The 22650-nt window shown below is 45.9% G+C and overlaps 2 protein-coding genes across 2 annotated transcripts in view; both read left to right on the forward strand.

The window, feature by feature from the left end:
* The window catches only part of KALRN (kalirin RhoGEF kinase), a 466317-nt gene extending 460533 nt beyond the window's left edge, over window positions 1-5784 (forward strand). The window contains exon 61 of the mRNA XM_059476128.1: window positions 181-5784. Within this exon, the coding sequence (XP_059332111.1) occupies window positions 181-726 (546 nt within the window). The 3' untranslated portion in view covers window positions 727-5784. The remainder of the gene's footprint in view (window positions 1-180) is intronic.
* Window positions 5785-6319: 535 nt separating this feature from the next.
* UMPS (uridine monophosphate synthetase) lies at window positions 6320-11801 on the forward strand. Its single transcript, XM_059476460.1, has 6 exons — window positions 6320-6488; window positions 6680-6833; window positions 8178-8840; window positions 9504-9679; window positions 10192-10306; window positions 11119-11801. Exons 1-6 carry the CDS (start codon window positions 6339-6341, stop codon window positions 11298-11300), a joined length of 1440 nt encoding a protein of 479 aa, XP_059332443.1. The 5' UTR covers window positions 6320-6338; the 3' UTR covers window positions 11301-11801.
* Window positions 11802-22650: the final 10849 nt, after the last annotated feature.

Below are 22650 nucleotides of genomic sequence, written 5' to 3' on the forward strand. Positions count from 1 at the left end.
CTGAATTTAGAGCAAACAGCAGCAGCTGAGCCGGTTCCTTATCATTCACTCTCCTGATCTCTCCCTTGCACATGTAATTACATGCAAGTTTTGATTAACTATTAAGCCTACATGAATCCTACATATTTTATTTGCCAAAATATAGTTACGATTAAGTTTATTTCATTGTCTTTTCAACAGCCAGAAAATCTGCTCATCGATTTGAGAATCCCAGTGCCTCGAGTCAAGATCATTGATTTGGAAGATGCAGTTCAGATCACAGGTCATTACCATGTCCACCACCTCCTTGGAAACCCGGAGTTTGCAGCCCCTGAAGTTATCCAAGGCCTTCCTGTCTCCCTGAGCACGGATATCTGGAGCATTGGGGTCCTCACCTACGTCATGTTAAGCGGTGTCTCTCCGTTCCTGGATGAAAGCAAAGAAGAGACTTGCATCAATGTGTGTAGAGTGGATTTCAGCTTCCCACACGAGTACTTCTCCGATGTGAGCCACGCCGCCAGGGATTTCATCAACGTTATCCTGCAGGAAGACTTCAGGAGAAGGCCGACAGCAGCCACTTGTTTACAGCATCCGTGGCTGCAGCCGCACAATGGCAGCTATTCCAAGATCCCACTGGACACCTCCCGCCTGGCGTCCTTCATCGAGCGCCGCCGGCACCAGTACGACGTGCTCCCGGTGCCCAGCGTCAAGAGCTTCCTGCTGAGCAGGATGAGCCCGGGCACGTAGTGCCTCCATCCACAGGCCCTCCGCTGCTGCTCCTGAGCCTGGGCCGGGAGCGCCGCCGGGAGCGCGCGGATCCCTCTGTACATATCCTGTGTTCGGCGTTTGCTTTTCACCAGCTGCAGGGTGAGAATCACTGCAGACGTGGCAATGGGACCAAGGCCAAGGGGGTGACAGCAGCGGGGACACGCTCCCTCTCTCGGGGCACGTGAGGGACACATCCACTGCCGAAAAAGGACTGCAGGAAGCAAACACCAACTGGGAATGAGAGCCAAAATTGCAGTTGCCTTAATCTTTGTGAGGCAGCCTTACAAGAAATCCTCTTGATCTTGCTGAACTGAATTCAAAATGTACAAAAGACTAGAAGTAGGATAGTGGGGGGGAGTGAGACCAGGCTGACCTTAGCACGTACTGCAGAACTGGACCGGTCAGTTTTTGCTGAAATCATTGCAAGCCTGCTCCAGGTTATCAGTCAGACTTCTCATGCCCCATCTGCCCAGGTCTGCCATGATTTCAGTGGGGACTTTGCCTGCATAGGACATGCAGGATCAGGCTCCAGTCACTGCTGGATCAGCTGCCATGGTGGTGTGGCTTAGGAACATTCATGTTGCATGATAGTGCTCAGACCAAAATCCTCCATGAAGCCCCTCCTTGGGCTTTCTGCTGTGTGAAGTCAACGTGCAGCACCTTTCAGAGCTACAATTGAGGCAATGAATTCACTGGAGCATACAGCTGGTTCTGATTAAGCACAATGGGACTATGGTGGGTTTTTTAAAAGCATTTTATACACATTGTACAGAAATCTTTTGCAAAACCTGTGCATTGAGAAAAGGCAGAGTCCAATTTTTGCAGTATCTGTAAACTAGATGACGATGGTGATGAAGACAATTTTTTCTATCACAGGTTTTCAGTATACATATATTGTATCATAGATATAAATATATATAAATATAAAGGATCCTGTTCCATTTCTAGCTTCAGAATTGCTTGGCCCAAAGTCCATCTAAGCCTTTCAGAGTGCAGTAGGAGTGGTGAGTTCATTCTTGTGCTTACAGCTTGAAAATCGTTTTCAGTGTTTAAAGCATGTCATTTGTTTCATTTCCAAACTTGTAAATATCGCTCAGCCACCATTAGCACCTCATAACCAAAGCATTCATGAGGATATTTTTATGTCCAAAGCCTAATTTGTAATAAAAAAATAATATTCACAATTAAAACATTTCCCTCTTGCAAGCCAAGTTGCAACATCATCATATTGATGTTACAGTGACGGAGCCAGCCTTAAGTATAACCAACATAGGGAGTCTGCAGTGACAAATCAGCAGTTTGTAGGTTGGCCAAATCTTCCTTTCTAGAAATGGGACTGGAAGGGGAAACCATCTGAGGCTTCCCCATCCTACTGCCACACCACAAAGCTCTACAGCCTTGTGGGGTTACAATCAAAGAGATTTTTTCCCCTGGCATGTGGGGACTTTGTCTCGGTGCTGAGTACCATTTGTGTGTCTGTAATGGGAAATTGGCAGTTGTTACCAAAGGTTTTCCTAAGGAAAAGGGCTTGATCTGACCACATGTGCTCATATAGACTCTCTGGCAATGGAGAGAGTCAAAACTCATTTACCATCTGAGTAACTGCACTGTGAGCCTGCAGGAGCAAGCGCTGTCTCTGCCAGTGGTGGGTGGAGATACCCTGCAAGTACTGTTAAATTCTCAGGGCTCTGACAGCCCTTTTTTGATCCACCTCCAAGGTCCCTTTCACAGCAGGGAGGAGACCTGGCCCTTCTCTTTGTGCTTGCTCTGTCACTACACCAGAGTGGTCAGTATTTCGTTAGAGGGGAAGAGGCACAGCAAAAACCCTCAGTGCTCGAGGCTGAGTGTGTGCAACAAAGAACAGCCCTTGAGGTGGGGAAGCCAGGGGCAGAAGGGTGAGCCCAGGTGCCTCAGCAGAGTCAGCAGCAGTTCTGTGAGAGATCTAACGCAGGGAGGGGGTGTGGAAAGGTTTGAAAGAGACAAGTGTTCACAGAAGGGTAAGCTTTTTGAAAATCATCCAGAACCTATCTCAGTTCCTCGCTAGAGCAGCAGCTGATTTTCTAAGCAATCCAGCAGCACCTCTTAGATAAAGACCAGACTCTCATCCTGAGCAACAGTGCAAAGTATGCAATTTCTTAGCAACTGAATACAGACAGCAGTCAAGGGGGTCTCTAATTACCACCAGCCGCAGGTACTTTCTCACTACAGGACTGTCTGTAATTCTTCCTATTTGTCAAAGCTGGCTCTTTGTGCTGTGATTGTGCTGCCCTTAAAAAAATGTTTGTGGAAGTGTGGTCTGTAAAACCCACAGTTTTTATTAGGCCCATGGGTACAGTTTGAACCACAGGCTTTCTGCTTGGCATTAATACAAACAAATTCTCGTGTATCACATGAAATTTGGAGTTATTTAGCATTTTGTTTTCCTACATCCTGCATTCATATGTCAAACTACAACAGCAGACCCTTTGAATGCACAGAGGGAAAAAGCTGGACTGTTTAAGGTAATATTTAAGCCTCTCATTGCTATCAAATAACAGAAAAGAAAACCCAAAAGGCTGAAAGAGAGACGATATATATTTAGGTACTGGTGCTCAAATTCAAAAAGACTCCTTGCTGAGAGAGCTGGAGGTGCTGAATTCTGATGATGTTGAATGTTCTGGAGTTACTACCTTTTGTGGTTTTGCTTTTTCCATATTCATGTTAGAACACCTCTTCCTGGACACCATTCTTCTTACAGCCTATTCAGGAATACTTGAACCAGTTAAAACTTCCATAAAACATTTGTGATTACCAACCCTTCTTGCTTTTGCCTGAATAATACCAATTTGACATGCAGTATTGCCCTTTGATAAATGCAGAGAACTATCCTGACTTTGCTCTTTCCAAGTATTTTTCAGCCAACCTGTGGTGCCTCTGGAGATACAACAGGTCCTGTAACTCTGTTGAAAACTGTAACTCCATTGCAAAGAGATTACAGAAGCTGAGTAAGTAGACCTGGAGTGCCCCTGCTGAGTGGGAAGCCCCACAGCCAACCCCCTGTGTAGCATTCTCCAATGACTGGATTTTTTGGTGCATGAAATACTGTCTGTAACAAGCACAGTTTCTCAGCGAAGCTCCCCGGACAATATAAAACCCCAAGGGGAAGATTTCCACCTGCAGCTGTGTACCACTCAGGGTGCTCCCAAGATGGCTTGAAAGTGTCGTGGTAGCTGCACCCCTTTAACTTCTCCAGCAGCTTCCAACCATCCAGGATGACCAGCAGGAATCCTGACAGCAGTGCACCACAAGCTGTGTGGAGTGGCACTGTGCACACAGCCACTGCCATCAGACACCTCCACAGTGCTCTTGCCCTGCTCTGACAGCAAAGTGTGGCTCACAGTGTCCCCAGGTGCTGGGTGACAGAAGGGCAGCAGCAATGGGGCTGGTGACACCACAGAGCCCAGAGGACACGGTGACATGGAGGGCTCCTTACTTAAGATGGCTTCATTTAATGAATGTGCAATGAGAAGTTAACTCACCTCTCTCTCTGCTGCACTCGGAGCAGCCAGGCCAGGGCAGGAATTCTGCTGGCCGTGTAAACTGCCAGCCCCCATCAGGTGTGGCTGCCCTGGGGGACGCCCCAGGTACCCCCAGGCTGCCAACCCCCCCATGCATGGCACTGCTGGGGTGACACACAGCCAGCCCAGGGCTGTAACTTCAGTATTTCAAAGCACTCCAGGCTTTAAAATTTACAATATGTCTCTCTCTTCTCAGTGATGCCAACAAGTTTCATTTAGTCTTATTGCCTTTTCTTTTTAAAAGACTATGGATTGGGTTTTTCCAGAAACATGTATCTTTTTACTTCTAAGTTAATGCTGAGACAGTCTGTGCCCTCAGCTGTCCCTGAGGCTGTGGCTTCAGTGGAGTTCATTGGTATTTCTGACAATGCCATTAGGCTGTGCTACAGATACTGTGCATAAAGGCTGAATGCAGAACCACACATTATAGCCTGACTATATATAGCACTATTTTAATGCCCTTGCCATGGGGGGACTGTGTCAAGTAACCTAGGATAATATAAACTTCAGAGACAGATGTAAAGGCTTCTCTGTGCACATAAACGTCTAGCAGAAAATTTACATGCACAGGGGTTCACTACCTTTTTTTGTTCTTGTTCCTTTCCCAGCAGAGGTGGATTCCCCTCTAACACAGGGCTTGGGGTTTTTTTGAGCTCATTCACTCATGTCCCATCAGAAAATGGTGCTTTCCCAAGGAAACAAAGTCAAATCCCATTTTACTAGGCTGACTGCACACTGCCATCAAGTGATGTACTCTCGTTCTGGGATCTGTGTAGTGCTGAGTGTTTCCATAGCGTCAGGATGCTGAATGTTTGCTGTAACTGTAGTCTTTATTATGGAGCTAGTGAAAACCAACATCTTCTCTACTCAAGCCATATTTCACCTTCATGTCCAACTTCTGATGCTGGTGCTTTTACTTCTCTTTCTACTAAACTGTTCAACACTGCTCTGCCACTGAGGTCAATTTGCTGATAACTTTTGGAAAGCAAATGCAATAGCAAGTGCAAAAAAAAAAATCAATCTCAAACTTATTCACTGAGATAAGAGCAAACAGTTGGAACGTGTTGATGCTTTTTAATCCTAGCAACAATCCACTGAAGGAGGAAAAAAGAAACAGTATTACTAACAGCTCAGCATTTTCAAGGTGCAAAGTAATTCCACAGCCTTAATTATTTCAGTGTATTGCTGGTCTGCCTTAAATGTATCTTCAGTTTTATTGCGTATTTCATTTTGTATGCACACAATGTCGGTTTGTAAAGGCAGGTTTGTAAATATTTCCTTTGTAAGTCTAATCACTCATGTGTACTGTTGTGAGGTGACTACTTGCTGTCCCATGTTGTTGTTACTATTCTGCAGTATATATGATCATCTACAGATGTAGCTTCAACCTGTACATCTCCTGTCCTTGCATTCCCATAAACAGAGTATACTCAAGACTCCGTTTCTGGGCTTTTTTGATTAAATAAAATTATTCAGAGAAGACCGGGTCAATCTTATTTCACACATGTGGCATTTTTCTGAGCGAGGCCTTGGAGACTCGGGGCTGGCTGAGGGCTTTATTCAGCCCATGTTTTCGGGGGGATCTCTCAGGGACCCAGCCCAAGGGACTGTCACCCTGGCTGCATCCACCGAGCGGCCTTTGGGAACCACCCGGGGAGCCGGCACGGCGAGAAACCCTCGGGTCACACCAAACACTCTGCACCGGCGGCTTCTGCTTCCCGGGGAATGGGGTGACGAGAGAACGGGGAATCGTGGAGGGACAGCGGGCCTCAGGGAGCAGGGCCGGGATGGCGCAGGGGCTGCCGCCTCAGGGAGGGAATCCGGGACGGCCACAGGGACCCCGGGGTGGCGGAGCTGGGGTTCCCGCCGCAGGGAGGGGACGCGGGACGGGGCACACGGACCCCGGGGTGGTGGAGCTGGGGTTACCGCCTCTGGGAGGGGACGCGGGACGGCCACACCGCCTCCCGTGTGTCACACGTGTGCCCGCCCCGCGCCCCTCCCGCTCCGCATCATCTCCGTGCGCCGGGCCCGGCGATGGCGGCGGGGCCCGCGGGGGCCGTGGCGGCGGCGCTGAGCGGGGCAGGCGCGCTGCGCTTCGGGCACTTCGTGCTGAAGAGCGGCCGCTCCTCGCCCGTGTACATCGACCTGCGCGGCCTCGTGTCCCACCCGCGGCTCCTGCGGCAGGTGCGGCCCGGGGAGTCCCGGACCCGCCCGGGCCTCGCGTGTGCTCGGGGTGGCGGCTCCCTCACGGCCTGGGGGCAGCGGGATCGGCAGCGCTGCCGCGGCTCCCGCACGGTCGGCTCTCGGGTCGTTCATTGATTTAGTCACGTTTGCTCCAGCCTGGCTCTTAAGAAGCGTTTGGTTTTCCTTTCCAGGTTGCAGGACTCCTTTTCCGGGCAGCCCAGGATGCGGGGCTGCAGTACGACTGTGTGTGCGGCGTTCCGTACACGGCGCTGCCGCTCGCCACCATCATCTGCTCCGAAAATCAGGTGCCCATGCTCATACGGAGGAAGGAGGCAAAAGACTACGGTAAAGCCTTCAAATCAAGAGTTTGCAATTTACCGTGTTTGGGAAATGACTTTATGTAATTTGTGGTTCTTTTGTAAGGCACAGCATCTCCCAGTTTAAGGTTACCCTTGCAATTTACTAAGCAGGCCCTTTGCCCCTAAAGCAAACCTCCCACAGCATTCCAGCCTGATCAGCCTCTCCCAGCTGGTTGCTGTTTAGCCTGCAGCTTTAGTCCTGCTGTAGGAGATTTGGAGACTCTTGAAGGGTGTTTTCTGATTCTTTGGTTTTGTTTGTGAGAGTTTGTTTCTTTTCTGTACCAATGTATTTTTTTTCCTTGTTACCCTTGCTATGGTTCTGGGTTAGTGGCCTCATCCAGAAATGAGGATTTATAACTCAGATTCTCCAGCATGCTGAGACCAGAGCCACATTTCACTCTCAAACAGAGCTCTTTGCATATTGACACCAAAAGGAACCTTTCTAGTCTCTTCTTCATTTATTTCTCAAACCCCTTTTTCTTTCCTTATGCTGTGGTCCTGTAGTCAGTGAGCCAGGTGAGCAGCAGTCCCTTTTCTACTCAATGAACCATTTATTTGATTGTGATAAAGGATGTGGGAGAGCAGATTGAAGCATTGACCTGCCATATAACTGGATTTCTATGCATCCTCTTCCAACAGTGTGTAATTAGAAAGTGCACTTGTCAAAGCTAAAAGCTGCTCCTGTGTCAGGCAGTGGGACAGCCATGGAAACGTTTGCTGTTCCTTCTTGTGAAGCACAAGCCAGTTGTGACAGCGATTAACTGCTCCTGGGAAAGCCAGGCATCCCTTTGTCGCTGCCCCCAGGAGGCCTTTCATGGATTCGTGCCTGTTGTTAGTTAGGACAAAGGCACTTGAGGCTTTACTGCTTCTAGTTGTTCTAACAGGCATATCAAGTGCACTGTGCTGCCTGTGGAAAACGAGACATGCTGAAGAGTGCCAATTACTTGGCTGCCTTAAAGATGTTTTAAATAACAAGAGAATAACTTTGTAGCCTTAAAGATGTTTTAAATAACAAGAGAATAACTTTGTAAGTCTAAGCTTTCAAGTCATGGCAATACTAAACTTTTGTCATCTTATTGAAACATTGGAATTTGTGCTGTTAACAGTGTATCAGTTTTTCTATGGAATATAACTACTGGAAACATAGAAGTAGTATTTTATCAGCTTGGAGAAGTAACAGTCTTTATGAACTGAATTACAGATCAGTGAGTGAGCTGTGGTAAGAACTGTGATAAGTGGTATCATCTAATAAAGTTTTGATTCTACTAAGGTTTTCTTGGGTTGTCCAACCTTTCCTAATTTGGTGGAGTGTTTTGTTTTTATTTTTCAGGTACTAAGAGGATGATAGAAGGCACCATTAATCCAGGAGAGACATGCCTGATCATTGAGGATGTGGTAACAAGTGGATCCAGTGTACTGGAAACTGCAGAAGCTCTCCAGAAAGAAGGATTGAAAGTCACAGATGCCGTAGTGCTGTTGGACAGGGAGCAGGGTGGGAAGGCCAGGCTAGAGGAACACGGAATTCGCCTGCACTCTGTGTGCACCCTGTCTGGGGTGCTGGAGATTCTCCAGCAGCAGGGAGAAGTGGCTGCTGAGGTGGTTGAAAAGGTGAAGAAATTCATAGAGGGAAATGTGTTTGAGGCTCAGAATGGTGCTGCTCCTGGGAAGAGGCTCTGCAAGGAGCTGAGCTTCAGTGCTCGTGCCCAGCTGCCAGGGGTGCATCCTATTGCAGCCAGGCTTCTCATGCTCATGGAAAGGAAGCAAACCAACCTGTGCCTTTCTGCTGATGTCACCAGCCCCAAGGAGCTGCTGCAGCTAGCTGCCACCCTGGGCCCCAGCATCTGCATCCTGAAGACTCATATAGACATCCTAAATGATTTCACCCAGGAAGTAGTAAAGGAGTTGAGAGCGCTCGCAGATCAACATGAATTCTTGATTTTTGAAGACAGGAAATTTGCAGATATTGGAAACACAGTGAAACACCAGTATGAAGGTGATTATCATCAAGCTGGATTTACTATAACTTTGCCTCTGGTGTGTGTAACTGCAGTGCTGGCACAGGTTGCCAGGAGAGAGCGTGGAATCTCCAACCTTGGGAAATACTCAAGGGGATAAGACCCTGAGCAATCTGACCTAGCATTGAAGTTAACCCTGCTGAGAGGGCATGGCCTCCTGAGGTCCCTTCCAACCTCAACTTTTTTATGAATCTGTGTACTTAGTAAGTACTTCTGAGTTATGTGCCATGAGAAACTGCTGCCTGCTGTTACTGTACTGCTTGTGTGCCCAGCATGGCTTTCTTTTGATACTCCATCTGCAGCTGTAGAACTGCTGTTCTCTTTCCTGATCCTTATGATCTGCGTGCTATCAGGGAAGATAAAGATAGCACCTGTGACAGCAGAATTCTGGGCTACCATAAATGTCTCAGTAAATATTAAAGGTGAGACACTAACCAGTGTTTGTGAAGAGTAAACTCCGAGATTACACTCGGCGGTTAGGCAGCTGTCAGAACTGTCTAATGAGACTGAACTTGTAACACTCAAGCTTCAGCAGTAAAACTGTCTTTTAAATATGTCAGTGACAAAGTGTGCAGCTGTTTCTGTCTAACTTGTCTCCCTGTTTAGCAATTTCTGAGGACTGTTCCTTCCTGTGTTCTCAGGTGGCGTGTTCAGGATCGCGTCCTGGGCAGACATCGTCAATGCCCACGTGGTTCCCGGCTCTGGGGTTGTGAAAGGCCTGAAGGAAGTGGGTCTTCCTCTCCAGCGTGGCTGTCTCCTGGTGGCAGAGATGAGTTCCCAAGGCTCCCTTGCAACGGGTGAATACACAAAAGCTGCAGTAAGTGGGCAGTCTTGTGTCGGGTTAAAAGCTTGTAAAGTGTCACAGGGAGGTTTTATGTGTTTCTAATATTTGCACTTCCAAAAGTCCCTCCAGCTCTTAACTATTGCAGGTGTTTGTTTTTGCCTTGGAGACTCAGGAACATGACTGTGTGGTGTTTAAAGGTTGCAGCTGTAGGTCAGTGATGTGAGGTGGTCGGAGTTCACACTGGGAATTTAGTACACGTTGCATTTTCTATTAGCGCTCTCCCCTTAGCTTTTTTCATTTCTTTCTTTAAGCAGTGCATTTCTAATTATTTCAAATCCATTTGTAGTATTATTTATAACATAGAAAGAAACATAATATTCACTTTTCTGCCAGAGGGAAGGAGTGACTTTACATTGGAAAAACAAGAGGTGTTTCATACCCCTGCTTCACACAGCTTAAAGTGTCATAGGGTGGATGAGAAACAGATTGCTAGGCCAGCTGAGTTTTAAGTATATCATTTTTAATTGTTCACTGATCTTTTCCAGATACAGATGGCTGAAGACAACTCAGATTTCGTTTTTGGATTCATATGTGGATCTAGAGTTAGTAATAAACCAGAATTTCTTCACTTAACCCCAGGAGTGCAGCTGCAAACTGGAGGTAACTTTTTCTGAAATATTTTTAGATTATTATTTTTATTTCTGAAATATCACTTCTTTTGTAAGTACAGAAGCAGTCTAGTCTCCAGTGAAAAAGTAGCTTTGGAAGAGGGTTTGGATGCTGGTTCTCAGCTGGGAGGAGTCTGTTTCCCACTAAGGGCTGTCTCCCATATTTCTGATATGCTGATCCCTTTCCTGGAAGACAGTGAGCAGGCTATACAACCTTCTTTTCTTGTTTTGAGGTCTGTGCATACCATAAAGCACATTCCTGAAAACATGTAAAATGTCTTCAGATAGGTGTTAGATCAGATGTAAAACTATTCAGTAGTAGTAAAAAAACATACAACAAATAGAGAAGTCCAGCTGAAACACTTGCTATTGATACAGATGCAGTATCAGTGAATGGAAAGGCTTGTGCTGACTGAAAATGTTATCATTGAAGCAGATAGAGGAGATATGTTTCTCTGCAATACTTTATTTTTATGAGACCTAAACTGAAATCAGAATCTTTTACATTAATGTTTGGGGGTTTTGCCTGCTTTAAGAAAGCTGAGGATTATTTTAGTAATCCTGATTGATGCTTCTTTGAGTAACTGTTCCATCTATAATAACAGGTAAACCATGAGAAAGGAGAGTGCTGGCTGTCAAATTTGCTCTGTGTTTTTTGGTTGGCCATGCAATTTCTGGTTCTGTTTGTGGATTGTTAGGGTGAGAGCTGGGATGGGGGACCTGTTTTGTGTTCCAGCACCTCCCTGAAGGATTTTAGCACATACAGTTTTGTACAAACAAAAAGAAATGGTGTCTGTATTTCAGGTGATAACCTTGGACAGAGGTACCTAAGCCCCAAGGAGGTTATTGGTGAAAAAGGCTCAGATGTCATTATTGTGGGACGGGGCATCCTGGCAGCCTCAGACCGTGTCCAGGAAGCAGAGAAGTACAGGAAGGCAGCGTGGGAGAGCTACCTGAGCAGGCTGGGTGCTCCTGCAGAAGACTGAAACCACAAAACCACACACTGCCCTAGCCAGTGAGCAAAGCTGATGGAGCTGCAGCCCTCATGAGGGGTCTAGTTAAATACGTGGACACTTCAGAAAACTGCCCTTTTGGAGAAAAATCTGTTGCAGAGTTGTTTTAATTGTACACACAGAGGTCAAATTGTACTTGGCATTGTTGTTTTTTGATATTTGAATGTAAGAACCCAGAACTTCATGCCAAATTTTTAGCCTTAGTGGGATTTCTTGTTTGAAAAACATTGCACAAAACACTCCAAGGGTATTTTTTGGCTGTTGTTGCCTTTGTCTCTTTTCCCCACCTCAAATTCTTTCTGGCTGTGGAAATTATATTTTGTTATGTTCTTAATAAACTGCATCTGCACACTGAATGTGCTGCCCCACCTTCACAGTTTTATTCAGCTCTCCTGTTTCCAAGGAGCAAGTGCAGGTTTTAATGCCACATTGAAATAGAATTATGTTTAATAAATATTTTTGCTACCATTTTCATTTTGACTGGCTCTATATGTCTTTGTTCTGTGGCAGAAGTATAATAAAAAGTCATTCTGGTGTGCCTGTGACTGCAGGAATTGCTCATGATTCTGTTTACAGAATTTGTCCGAGCAGTTAGTTGTGTGCTTAATTACAGTGGAGCTGTTGATTAATATGAAATAAAAATATTAGACTTCTTGTGACAATAGCTGTTAATACTTGCAGGCTTTACTTTCCGCTGTACATGGTAAATAAAAAGAAATAGAAATACCTTATATGATTAGTTTAGATAAAGTATATCTAGCATGTATGTGGTGCAAATAGCAATGAAAATTTTCTTGGGCAAGAAGTCAAAAACCTGTGGTGATGCAGTTCTGGACTGTTGCTGTTCCAGAGCACACAGAAAGCTGGGTCCTTCTGTTCTGGGACTAGGAACGACTATTTAGTGAGGTTCTTGCCATTAGTGCTGTTTTTTACCATTAGTGCTTCACCAGGTCTTTGAAAACAGGAGATTGGAGGAGGCTTTTTTTGATTGGTTTAACTTGTGCAGGATGTCTAAGACCAAGGGACACAGGTTGGCATCCGAGGGCTTTGCTTTATCCCTCCTCTTAGTGACTAAATGCTCCTTCATGATTCAGCTGCTTGTGGGGCTTAAGATGTTGTGGAGAGAATGTTAGAACGTTGTGTGTGTTATTTTCCTTGGGGCTACCAGTTGCTTCAGTAGGATTATGTATCATAATTCACACCTGGAGAATGCCACCCTGTGGAAGATGGAACTTGTTGATTGTGAGGTATCCTGATCAGACACCCTGCAACAGTCAGTGGGATAGGATATTTCACATCAACTTGTAAGAAGTTCCAGTCTTTCAGAGTGAGCAGAGGATTTTGTTTGCTGTTATCTCATGGCCCTGAGGCCTGTAACAGAACAAGACTTTCTCGCTTAGACCTTTTTGCAGAAAATTACTTTTTCCACCAGAGGGAGCTGAGACTCTATTTTTGGGGAGCGTTAATGTTCTGCCGTTTTTACAGCTTCCAATAATTTCCAGCTCTAGATAATCCTCAGAATGAAAATCTGTCTGGTTTTTAACAAGTTACACCCTTGCTGCTGGGTGTATTTAAAACATTTAAATGCCATTCTAACATTTAAAGCAGTGTTCTAAAGCTCATTTAGAACAATGGTTTATCAGAAAGCTGCCTCAGGCTGAAGCTCAGCACAGTGTGTTGCTGTGGGCTCACTGTTACAGCACAAGCAGAATTTCATGAGTTCAGTATTTTCCACTAACTCTGCTGAATCGTGTTTAAGCATGTGGCTGACAGCCGTGGAGCTGAATCCCCGAGCAGGCTCTTTGGAGAGCGAGTTTATCAGGCTCCTGCTTAAAAAATAGCAACTGGATTGGGCAAGATGAATGTGATCTAATATCCTGTCACTTTTAGAGGGTACGTGCAGCTCCCTTTCTTTACAAAGCAAGTTCTGAGGAACAGATCAATTGGGAAAATTCATTTCACAGCCCTTCTTTGTGCCCTCCAGAAAGAGCTGTGTTCTGGCACTTCGTGTGACACCACTGCTGCAAACATTTCAATTAGTGAAACAAAAACGTGTTACCTCCTATATGCATTCTTCTGTCAGAATGATTATAGTAAACAAGTGTGTGCACTTCCTTTGAGGCACCTGAAAGTGATTAAAAATCCATTTCAAATTAAGAACAAATGTTAATTTCCTTGCTTGCTCCTGCTGCTTGCATTCATCACACAGTCCCTGCTGTTGGTCCCAACTGTTCCTAACATGGGAACTAGGTCACAATTTACAAAACTCATTTGCATCATAATATATGAATCTGAAACTCTTGCAGTTCATTCTGTGATCTGATTGAGCCTGTGGTAGAGGCATAAGGCTATATTTAAATTTCTCAATTTAATGTTAACTGGCAGTAGGCATTTATATGAAATTGTGATCCTTACCCATTCTGGAGTATGGTTTATAACAGAATGTAAGGAAATCACTCTTTTCATAGTGAAATAAGATTGTGACCAAGTGCTTGCAGCAGAAAGCTGCCTGACTTGCTGCTATTTATGAGCAGCAGTTCCTGAGAATTGTGAGACCAGCACAAGCTGGAACCTCTAAGGAATTGTTACGTAGCTGTTGATATTTGTGTGCAAAGTCCACTAAGGAATTGTTACGTAGCTGTTGATATTTGTGTGCAAAGTCCACTCTGTGTCTTGGAGGTTCTGGGTATCTGTGTCAAGAGAACCCAGCCAGGGCACTTAAATCATAATCATAAATAACTGCATAAATACAGTGCTTTACTCAGACTTAAAATCCTTGCAAAATCTTGATAAACCCACTGCTGAATTAAAACCAATCAAGTTAAACCAGCAGCATCCTTAAAAGTATTATTTGTATGTCACAGTATCAACATTGCTTTATTAATGGTTAACTGACAGCTCATATTATAGTTTCCATAGCCTAGCCTATGAAAATTTATTTGAAACTTAATCCCAGAAAAATAACTGAATCACTTCCCTTTAAGTTTATGTGGAAAGCCTGTTGCTGTGGATTTTTTTAGTAAGAGACACAAACATTGCGTTTAGAGAATAGCACCAAAGGAATGTGAAACACCCAGAGGAAGTTTGTTTTCAGATCTGACTCTTGGAGGTCACTGTCTCAGGGAATGGTTTGTTTTGGAAGACTGGTGATTGGGCTAGACATGCTGGATGATTTGTTTGTTTGCTTGTTTATTTGTTTGTAACCATGCCGGTGGATCTTGGTCAGTCTGTACCACAGTGACAAGGACTGCTCTGAATGCTGCAAGAAATTAAAACCGGGTTGGCTTTGTCCTCAGTCTTGGTTCTCTGTTCCTACATGACCCATGTGCCCTCTGAGCACTCTCTCATAAGCTGTGTGAGCCACAGCCTGGCTGTGGACGTGCAGGGCTGTAGGTGGAGGCTGCCAGGACAAAGGACAGGGGGAAGCCTGAGCAAGGCTGTAACTGTGCATGAGGTGGTGGTATGTCATAGGCTGTGTAAACTGGAATACAGACTTGATGCTAGTATTGATTGCAACTGCTGTGGAAATCCCTGTTTGCTTTCTGGTAGTAATATGTAGCATCTTGTAGAGTAGATCTACTTGTTTTGCCAACTGTAACTATACTTGCCTTGATAGTAGTAAACTGTAATGATTAAGAGAAAATAGGTAATAAATCCTCTGTGTCCTTGTGCATGGCAGAGTCAGGCATACTACAAACAGTTGCAATCTTTGCAGACTCACCAGCCAAGTAATCCTTCCAGATTGTGGCATTAATTGGTGTCAGAAGTGTGGATCTGTGATAAACATGATGCTTGGGAGAGGGCAGTAGAAAAGCAGTGAAAATTGCAAGATGCTTGTAGAAAACCCCTCTATGGGACAGGGATAAAGTGTTTAAGAATTGGTTGAATTTGTAAAGGTTGCAAACTGAGTTTCAGAATTGACAGAACACTCAAATGCAAAGCAGAGAATAGCAAGGGGCCCTTCATCGGGCTTCTCACAGAAGTGTCAGCTGTAGGTGCTTTGTTTAGCACTGCTAGGCAGGAACTGGCAGCTTTGCAGCAAGCTAAGGATGCAGAAGTGTCAGCAGTTCCCTTTGAATCCCATGGCTTTGTTGCAAACCAATTAGTTAAAAACTACCCTCAGCCATCTGGACCTATGGCACCTACAGCAGAAGCCTACTGCCTGGTCTCAGAGCAGATCACTGAAAAGATATATACTGAAAATGGAAAATGAGGAGGAGGCCTTGATTCCAGCAGTGAGTCTTCCTCCCCCTCTTCATTGCCCAAGCTTTGTCCAGATAATGCAGCCTCCTTGTACCCTGACATTAAAACTTCCCTGGGGGCTCCTCCTGGCTCCTGCTGGACAGGAAGGTCCCCTCTGCCACCCAGGGTCACAAGAACTTCTAGGAATTTTCATGCAGGACAGCCAAAAGCCTCCTGAGGACTGGGTGGATGGGTGGTACCAGCTGGGGGCTGAAGAAGTGATTCTTCATCAGGCTGAAGCTGGACAGATATTTCTGACAGGGAGAATATTTCTCCTAAACACTGATGCAGAGGCCAGAATGAAAATCTTCTCCCTGTTATCCATAATAAATGTTTCTAGAAAATATTTGTTATGTTTTCTGGGAGCGTGGGGCTGTCTCCTTCCCCCTCCCTCTAGTAGTCTTGATGGATGCTCGGGCTGGACAATGCTCAGGATTTCCTTAAGGAACAGAGGCAACACCCTGGGACACGATGGTTGTGCCAGCAACAGCAGCAGGGAAACTAAAATTCTTGCAAAATACAGCATCCAGACAGACCAGAAAAGCCTGGCCTTAATGTTACAGCATGAAATGTGGCACTGAAACACCACAGTGGCCTGGAAGGGCTGGAAAATTGACAGTCCTTAGGGGAGGCAACAAGGACAGGGAAGAACTCCCAAAGGGAAGCTCAGGTCAGGATCAGCCAGAGGCTTAAAGGAGCTCAGAGTAATAAGGGACAAAATGCTTGAAATGCAATAGATCTGACACAAAGTGGCCCCCTGCAAACAGGAACATGATCTGGAATGCAGACACTGAGGGGAGCTCCTGCAAGGAAGAGCAGGCTGGCTACAGGAGATGCCCACGGTCACCTTGCAGACTCTGGGATGGGCACGGTGGGGGTGGCACCAGCACACTGCAGCAGGGAAGGAGCCACTTCCCCTCCTCAGGAAGGCGCTGAGCACAATGAGGTCCTTCCCCAGCCTCATTTTCTCTAAACTAGACAAACCTGGAGTCTTCTGAATGCATTCAAGGATCTTAGCATCAGTCTTAAATTGTGGGGCCCCACAATTTACACAGTATATGATTCAATTGCTTTTAGTCCTCATTACTGAAATCCCTTCTTACCAGGGCTTGCAACTCAAACTTCACAGTTAAATCACCTTTATAACAACACAGAAATTCATACATTCTCATTAACTACTGTCCCCTGTCCTTTAAAAGACAGTTACAACTCTCAGGTCTCCACTCCTCCAGATGTCATACTGATTTGGCAAGTTGGCATGAATTGAAACAACATCATGAGCATTTGGCTTTTTTATAACTTACATTAGGCACACTATGCTTTGTCACTACATTATTGCTTGTTCCTTATTTCAAGGATGGAATAGTGATCACATTGTACAATTTATGAATATAATTTCTTAAGCAGGCAACAAATTGGATTGTTGGCATTCCTTATACCATCCTTGATCATTAGATGCCAAATTTTGAGGCTCAGCAGAACCTGTCTCTGAAGCATCTTGGTGTCAACCTAATTTGGCATACTTAACTCCCCAATAAACCAAATTATCAATAACAACAACCTTTAAAGCACCCATAGTCCATTATAATGCCCCAGGATACAGATTCAGTTTGGGTGAGGAAGACAAGCAACTGTAATTACACTTTGTGTTACAATCACACCCAAGCATGGTTTCGGTGTAAATGGGACAGAGCACAAGCTTGTATTGATTCTGGAAACCTCACAGACCTGAAATAATGAATCAGCAAATACAAACAAAAGAGATTTTAATGGACTCTGGCATCTTACATGGAATGCTAATAACATGAATTCTCAAAGATACTGCAATCTAACCAGTCCTAATTCTACATGCTGCTGTCATCAGAGTTGGCTTAGTACTGATGATAATTGGGACATCTATGACCCAAGCAACACAACAGACTGTATAGACCATAACCTCTATTCAGCACTCTGATTATAACAAAATTGAATTTTTTTCCTATTCCATGTTTTTCTAATTCATTCTACAAACATGACAATGACACTGGGTGAAGCTGGTGGCCAACTTTTTAACCCCTGGATGGTTCTGTTTTTGTGGCACTAGGAGGTTACCACCATAGAGGAGAGACACTTGTAACACAGTCTTGCTCCTTAGGCACTCCCATCTCAAGTTCTGACATTTAACTTTCAACACAACCATTACCCTGTAGGCAATCAAGGCAGAGTGTTTAACATTGTACTAACAGGTCCATGAGGTTTGCAGAATCAATACAGGCTTGTGTTCTGTCCCATTTACATCATCATTTATTGATTGTGCCAGATGTAAATAGAAGTCAGCAGCACCTATTGGCTGCTCCAAGTGCTGGTGTCCTATGCCTGGTTATGTCTCTGAGGTATAAAAGGGACATACTTTGTACCCCAAAATGGAGCCTCTTTCTCTGGTGCATCCCAATGTGCACAAATCCTTGTTCCCAGTGGTATTTCCTTGGCAGAGCAGACCCTCACTGGGGATGCCAGGCTGACTCCAGGTTCTGTGATGCAGTGTTGGTTGACTTTGGCTGGGTGCCCACTGAGCCTCTCTATCTCTCCCCTTCCCAGCAGGACATGGAGAGAATACGATGGAAAACAGCTTGTAGGTTGAGACAAGGCAGTTTACTAAAGCATAAAAATAGACAATTGAAAGTTTGCATGTGCATAAGCAAAGGGAAAAAGTCAATCTCTACTTCCCATCAGCAAGAGATGCTCAGGCACTTCCCGGGAAGCAGGGCTGCAGCACGCGTGGTGGTGGCTCCAGAAGGCAAACACTGCAGAGTAACAAATGCCTCCCTCATCCTCCTCCCTCCCTTAGCTTTCATATCTGAGCTGACATCACATGGTATGGAATATCCCTTTGGCTAATTTGGGTCAGCTGGCCTGGTTGTGTGCCCTCCCAGGACCTTGCCCACTCCCAGCCCCTTGATGGGGGGGATGTTGGAGGGACAGGTTTGCTCAGCATTATCCAAAGCACTGGTGTGTTATCAACACCTTTCCAGCTCCCACTGCAAAGCACAGCACTGTGAGGGCTGCTAAGGTAAAAGATACTCTCAGTCCAGTCTCAGACCCCTTATTCCATGCACTGTCCACCCCTCATTCCATACCATTTGTGTCATACTCAGATCCCACATAATTTATGTATCTTCCAACTGTTCCACTGTATTTATTTCTCATTATTGGGATTCCTTCTTGCCCATACATACAACGTAAACTATATCCTTAAACCATCTCTATATCAAATATACATTTCCATTAACCACTATCATTTCATCCCCTGTCCTTTAAATGATAGATATCCTTTTTCCATTTCATTGGCTTCTTTCATCCCTCCAGATCCATGACTTGGGTTTCATTCCATCAGGATAAGCGATCAGGACAGAAGCAGCACACTTGATTGTTGGACATTGACACCAGCCTGGCTCTGGTTGTTGTTGCATTCTTCTTGCTCCTCACAAAATTCATTCTTCATCAGTTAATGTCATTTCTGCTACTTCCTGCAACAAACAACTCACACCACAGATTATTTCCCCCCCAAGGTTAAATCTCCTTGAGGTACACACCATGTCTCCCCATCCTTCTTCATCACCCACCAAGCACACACAGGTCCTTGGGCAAAGACAATCCCACGCATGGGCTTGCCTTTTCCCATAGGAGGAGAAATCCACACTGACTTTCCCACTTCCCTGTGTGGGCAGGGACTTTATTTCCTCCCACAGTATGTAGGGGTTTCATTTGGGCAGGACCAGGGTGGTTACCAGATCCCCTAGGGTTGACTAGCCAAGTGGCTTCTGCTAAATTTGCATCCCAGTGCTTCCATGGCCCATTACTTTACACTCTTTACATAGTTTTCAGCACTCCATTATACTCTTTACATAGTATTCAGCAGTCCAAGATTGAAAGTCTAGCCTTTCAATCTTCCCAGAGGCCTGTGGCTAATAAGGGATGTGATATATCCACTCAATGCCATGTTTCTTTGCCCAAGAGTTTATCAGTTTATTTATAAAGTGAACCCCATTGTCTGATTCAATCCTCTCTGTAGTACCATGTTGCCACAAAATCTGTCCCTCATGGCCTGGGATCTCAATGTCTCTCAAGCAGAGGCAATGTTTTACAGGGGATGTTTCCAGCCAGCCAGTTGTTACCTCTACTATGGTGAGGATGTAACTCTGGCCTTGGTGTGTTCATGGCAAAAGCCCAATACAGCCAATTTTCCAGGCCTCACCACAGTGGAACCTCAGCCACCACCCTCTCTTCCAAGGAGACTCCACTTGTGTGGCTCCTTGATCGCAGCACGTTTCACATTCGTGTATAACCTGTGGGGCACCTCTTGGCTGCCTTTGACTGCAGCTCATATTTAATTTCAACATGTCAGGCACAGCAGCACTCACAGGTGGATCACTCAGGCCCAACAGTCCACTGCTGTCAGCCTCCATTCCCCACCAGACTCACACAGGGTGAGCAGGTCCTGCTGAGCACTCCTTGGTTCTCCAGGGACTAATGGATGGAGGTTGCAGAGTCTTGGTTGGTAAGATACTGCTGCTGCTGCACAGTCCTGGTAGTAATTGGTACTTGCTGGTCTTCATTCAACCTGCAGCAATCCTACAATGGAGGGATCTTCTGAGAGGCCAGGCAGGGTGGATAACTCTTTGATCTTCTCTGTATTCACTGTAGCTACACTAAAAGCCCATGGACATCCTTTAGGATCCTTGCAGTATCCAGCTGATGCCAAGGATACAAGGGGCCTCTGAGGCAGTCACAGCCAGAGCCAGCATCCTTCCCACTTGTTCCCTGCTAAGCTCACCTTGGCCTCTAACACAGAAAACTCCTGGCATGCCCCTGTCACTCCAAAGATCCAGATGGATTCTGCACTCCTGTGCGTTGATGGCATCAATGTACAATGTATCTGCTAAAGCTTTGCACTTCTGTGGATGCGATGTGCCAGGCCATCAAACCCACACAGTCCAGTATGCCTGGTCATCCCTTTCCTCCTCCTGGCCAGAGGCAGGGACCCTCTACTCCTGTTCCTGGTCAGAGTATTCACTGTCTGACCTTTGCGATGCCAGGTCAGAAGTCCCCTCATCGGGGTGAAAGGAAGTGATTTTAGCTCTTTTATGTCTGGGAAATCGCTGATTGCCTTCTTGTCTCTCTGTGGCAACCACACTGGCACTCTTTTTGGGTGACCCTTTAACAGCCTTCTTCCCTCTCAGCTCACGGACACGGGCTTCCAGCTTGAAGGTGGGCTCACCCACCCACTTCCTCATGTCCTCCCCCTGGTCCCGCAGGAAGAACCAGAGCTCCCCACGGGGCCGGCGCTTGGGGCTCCCCTTCCCTCGCACCGGGGAAGGAGAGGACCGATCCCGTGGGCTGCCCCTAAAAGCTGGGCTGCTGGCTTGGAGGGACGAGGAGGTGCCCAGAGTTTCTTCTACGTTTCGGAGCCAGGAGGAGGCAATCTCCACGGTTGGTGTATCCATTTGTGGGTGGTACAGGGATACCAAGCTGCTGGAATAGGATGCAGGGGCACTTTGAACCACCTTCCTCCACATGGCAGTTGTGCAAGGGGCATCCTCTGGATCTTCAGGGACTCTGTCAAGTTTTAGATCACTATAGACGATTTCCAGCACGGCTAATTCTCTCAAGTACTGGATACCTTCATCTGCAGTGGTCCACTTCCCTGGGGAGTTCACCAGATCTTCCTTAAATGGGTATCTTGCCCTCACACTTGAGAGGAGCCGTCTCCAGAGGCTGCAAATTGCTCCTTCTTTTCCAATTCCTCTTTCAATTTCCCGATCTTTAGCAAGGGATCCCAGCTGCTGGGCTTCATGGCCTTCCAGCTGCTGTCTGCCAGCCCCATTGTCCCAGCAGCGAAGCAGCCAGGCAGAAATGGGCTCACCTGGCTGCCGGCTGTAATCTTTGCGCAGGTCTCGGAGCTCTGACGAGGTCAGGGACCGAGTCACTTCGGTTTCCTGTTTGATTTGCCTCATCCCTTTGTATTTCCTTGTTGAAGGACCTGCCTCTTGATCCAACCCCTCCTTTCCTACTGTTACTTCCCCTTCTTCCTCCTGTTCTTCTTCCTCCCTTACTAATCGATGGAAAGGGTGTGTCACTTGCCTTGTCCATTTTTTTGCTTTCACTTCTGGGGCAGTTACTGTGGCTGCTGTGGTTTGAGTCCCTGACTCAGCCATAGTGTCCTCCAATGCAGTCTGGGTTCCTGCCTCAGCTACAGTCCTCTCAGAGTACTGAACAGCGGCTCGGTAGGCACAGGCCAGGCCCCAGTACAGGGCAAGAAGCTGCTGGTGTTCAGTGGGGTGGGCAAGGCACCCTTCTATCAGCTCATGGGTCAGTTTGTCAGGCTTGGTTACCTGTTCAGGTGTAAAGTCCCAGGCAATGGGAGGTGAAAACCGCCCTAGGAACCTGCCCAAATCCTTCCATGCACCTTGCCACCCAGGAACTGGATGCCTTGGGGCATCTTTCAATATCTCTTCACCTAAAGTTTGTTTTTTCCTACCCCAGGATGATGCCAGATTCCATGAACTCCATAGAATGCCAACAGTATTAGCTAATATTATTAAGAGTATTAAATGGCTTACATAAGGATGAGCAAAGACCATGGGAGCCTGCATTATAAAAGCATTCACATCAATTACCGTGCACAGAACATAGCTCCCCACACACAACAAGGCCATCAGTGTAAGAGCAAAGCACAGAGCCATTGTTTTTTTTAACATGTTCCCAAACTCAGCAAAATAAAGAGATAAGCAGTGCAGCTCACAAACTCCTTGCCCTGCACGAGAGCTTGCTACTCCATAACTATGACTTACTTTTTACTACAGCATGCAATACAGAAATATATATATATATATAAAACTGCCTTTATCTCACCCCACTATTGGGCAGCAAAAAGGACTGTAGTGTGCTGACCTTGGCCAGGCCCCAGGTGCCCACTGAGCCTCTCTATTGCTCCTCTTTGCAGCAGGACACGGGAGGGAATAAGATGGAAAACAGCTTGTAGGTTGAGATAAGGCAGTTTACTAAAGCATAAAAATAGACAAATGAAAGTTTGCATGAGCAT

This window comes from Ammospiza nelsoni, chromosome 7 (genome assembly GCF_027579445.1).
Source record: "Ammospiza nelsoni isolate bAmmNel1 chromosome 7, bAmmNel1.pri, whole genome shotgun sequence".
Lineage (NCBI taxonomy): Eukaryota > Metazoa > Chordata > Aves > Passeriformes > Passerellidae > Ammospiza > Ammospiza nelsoni.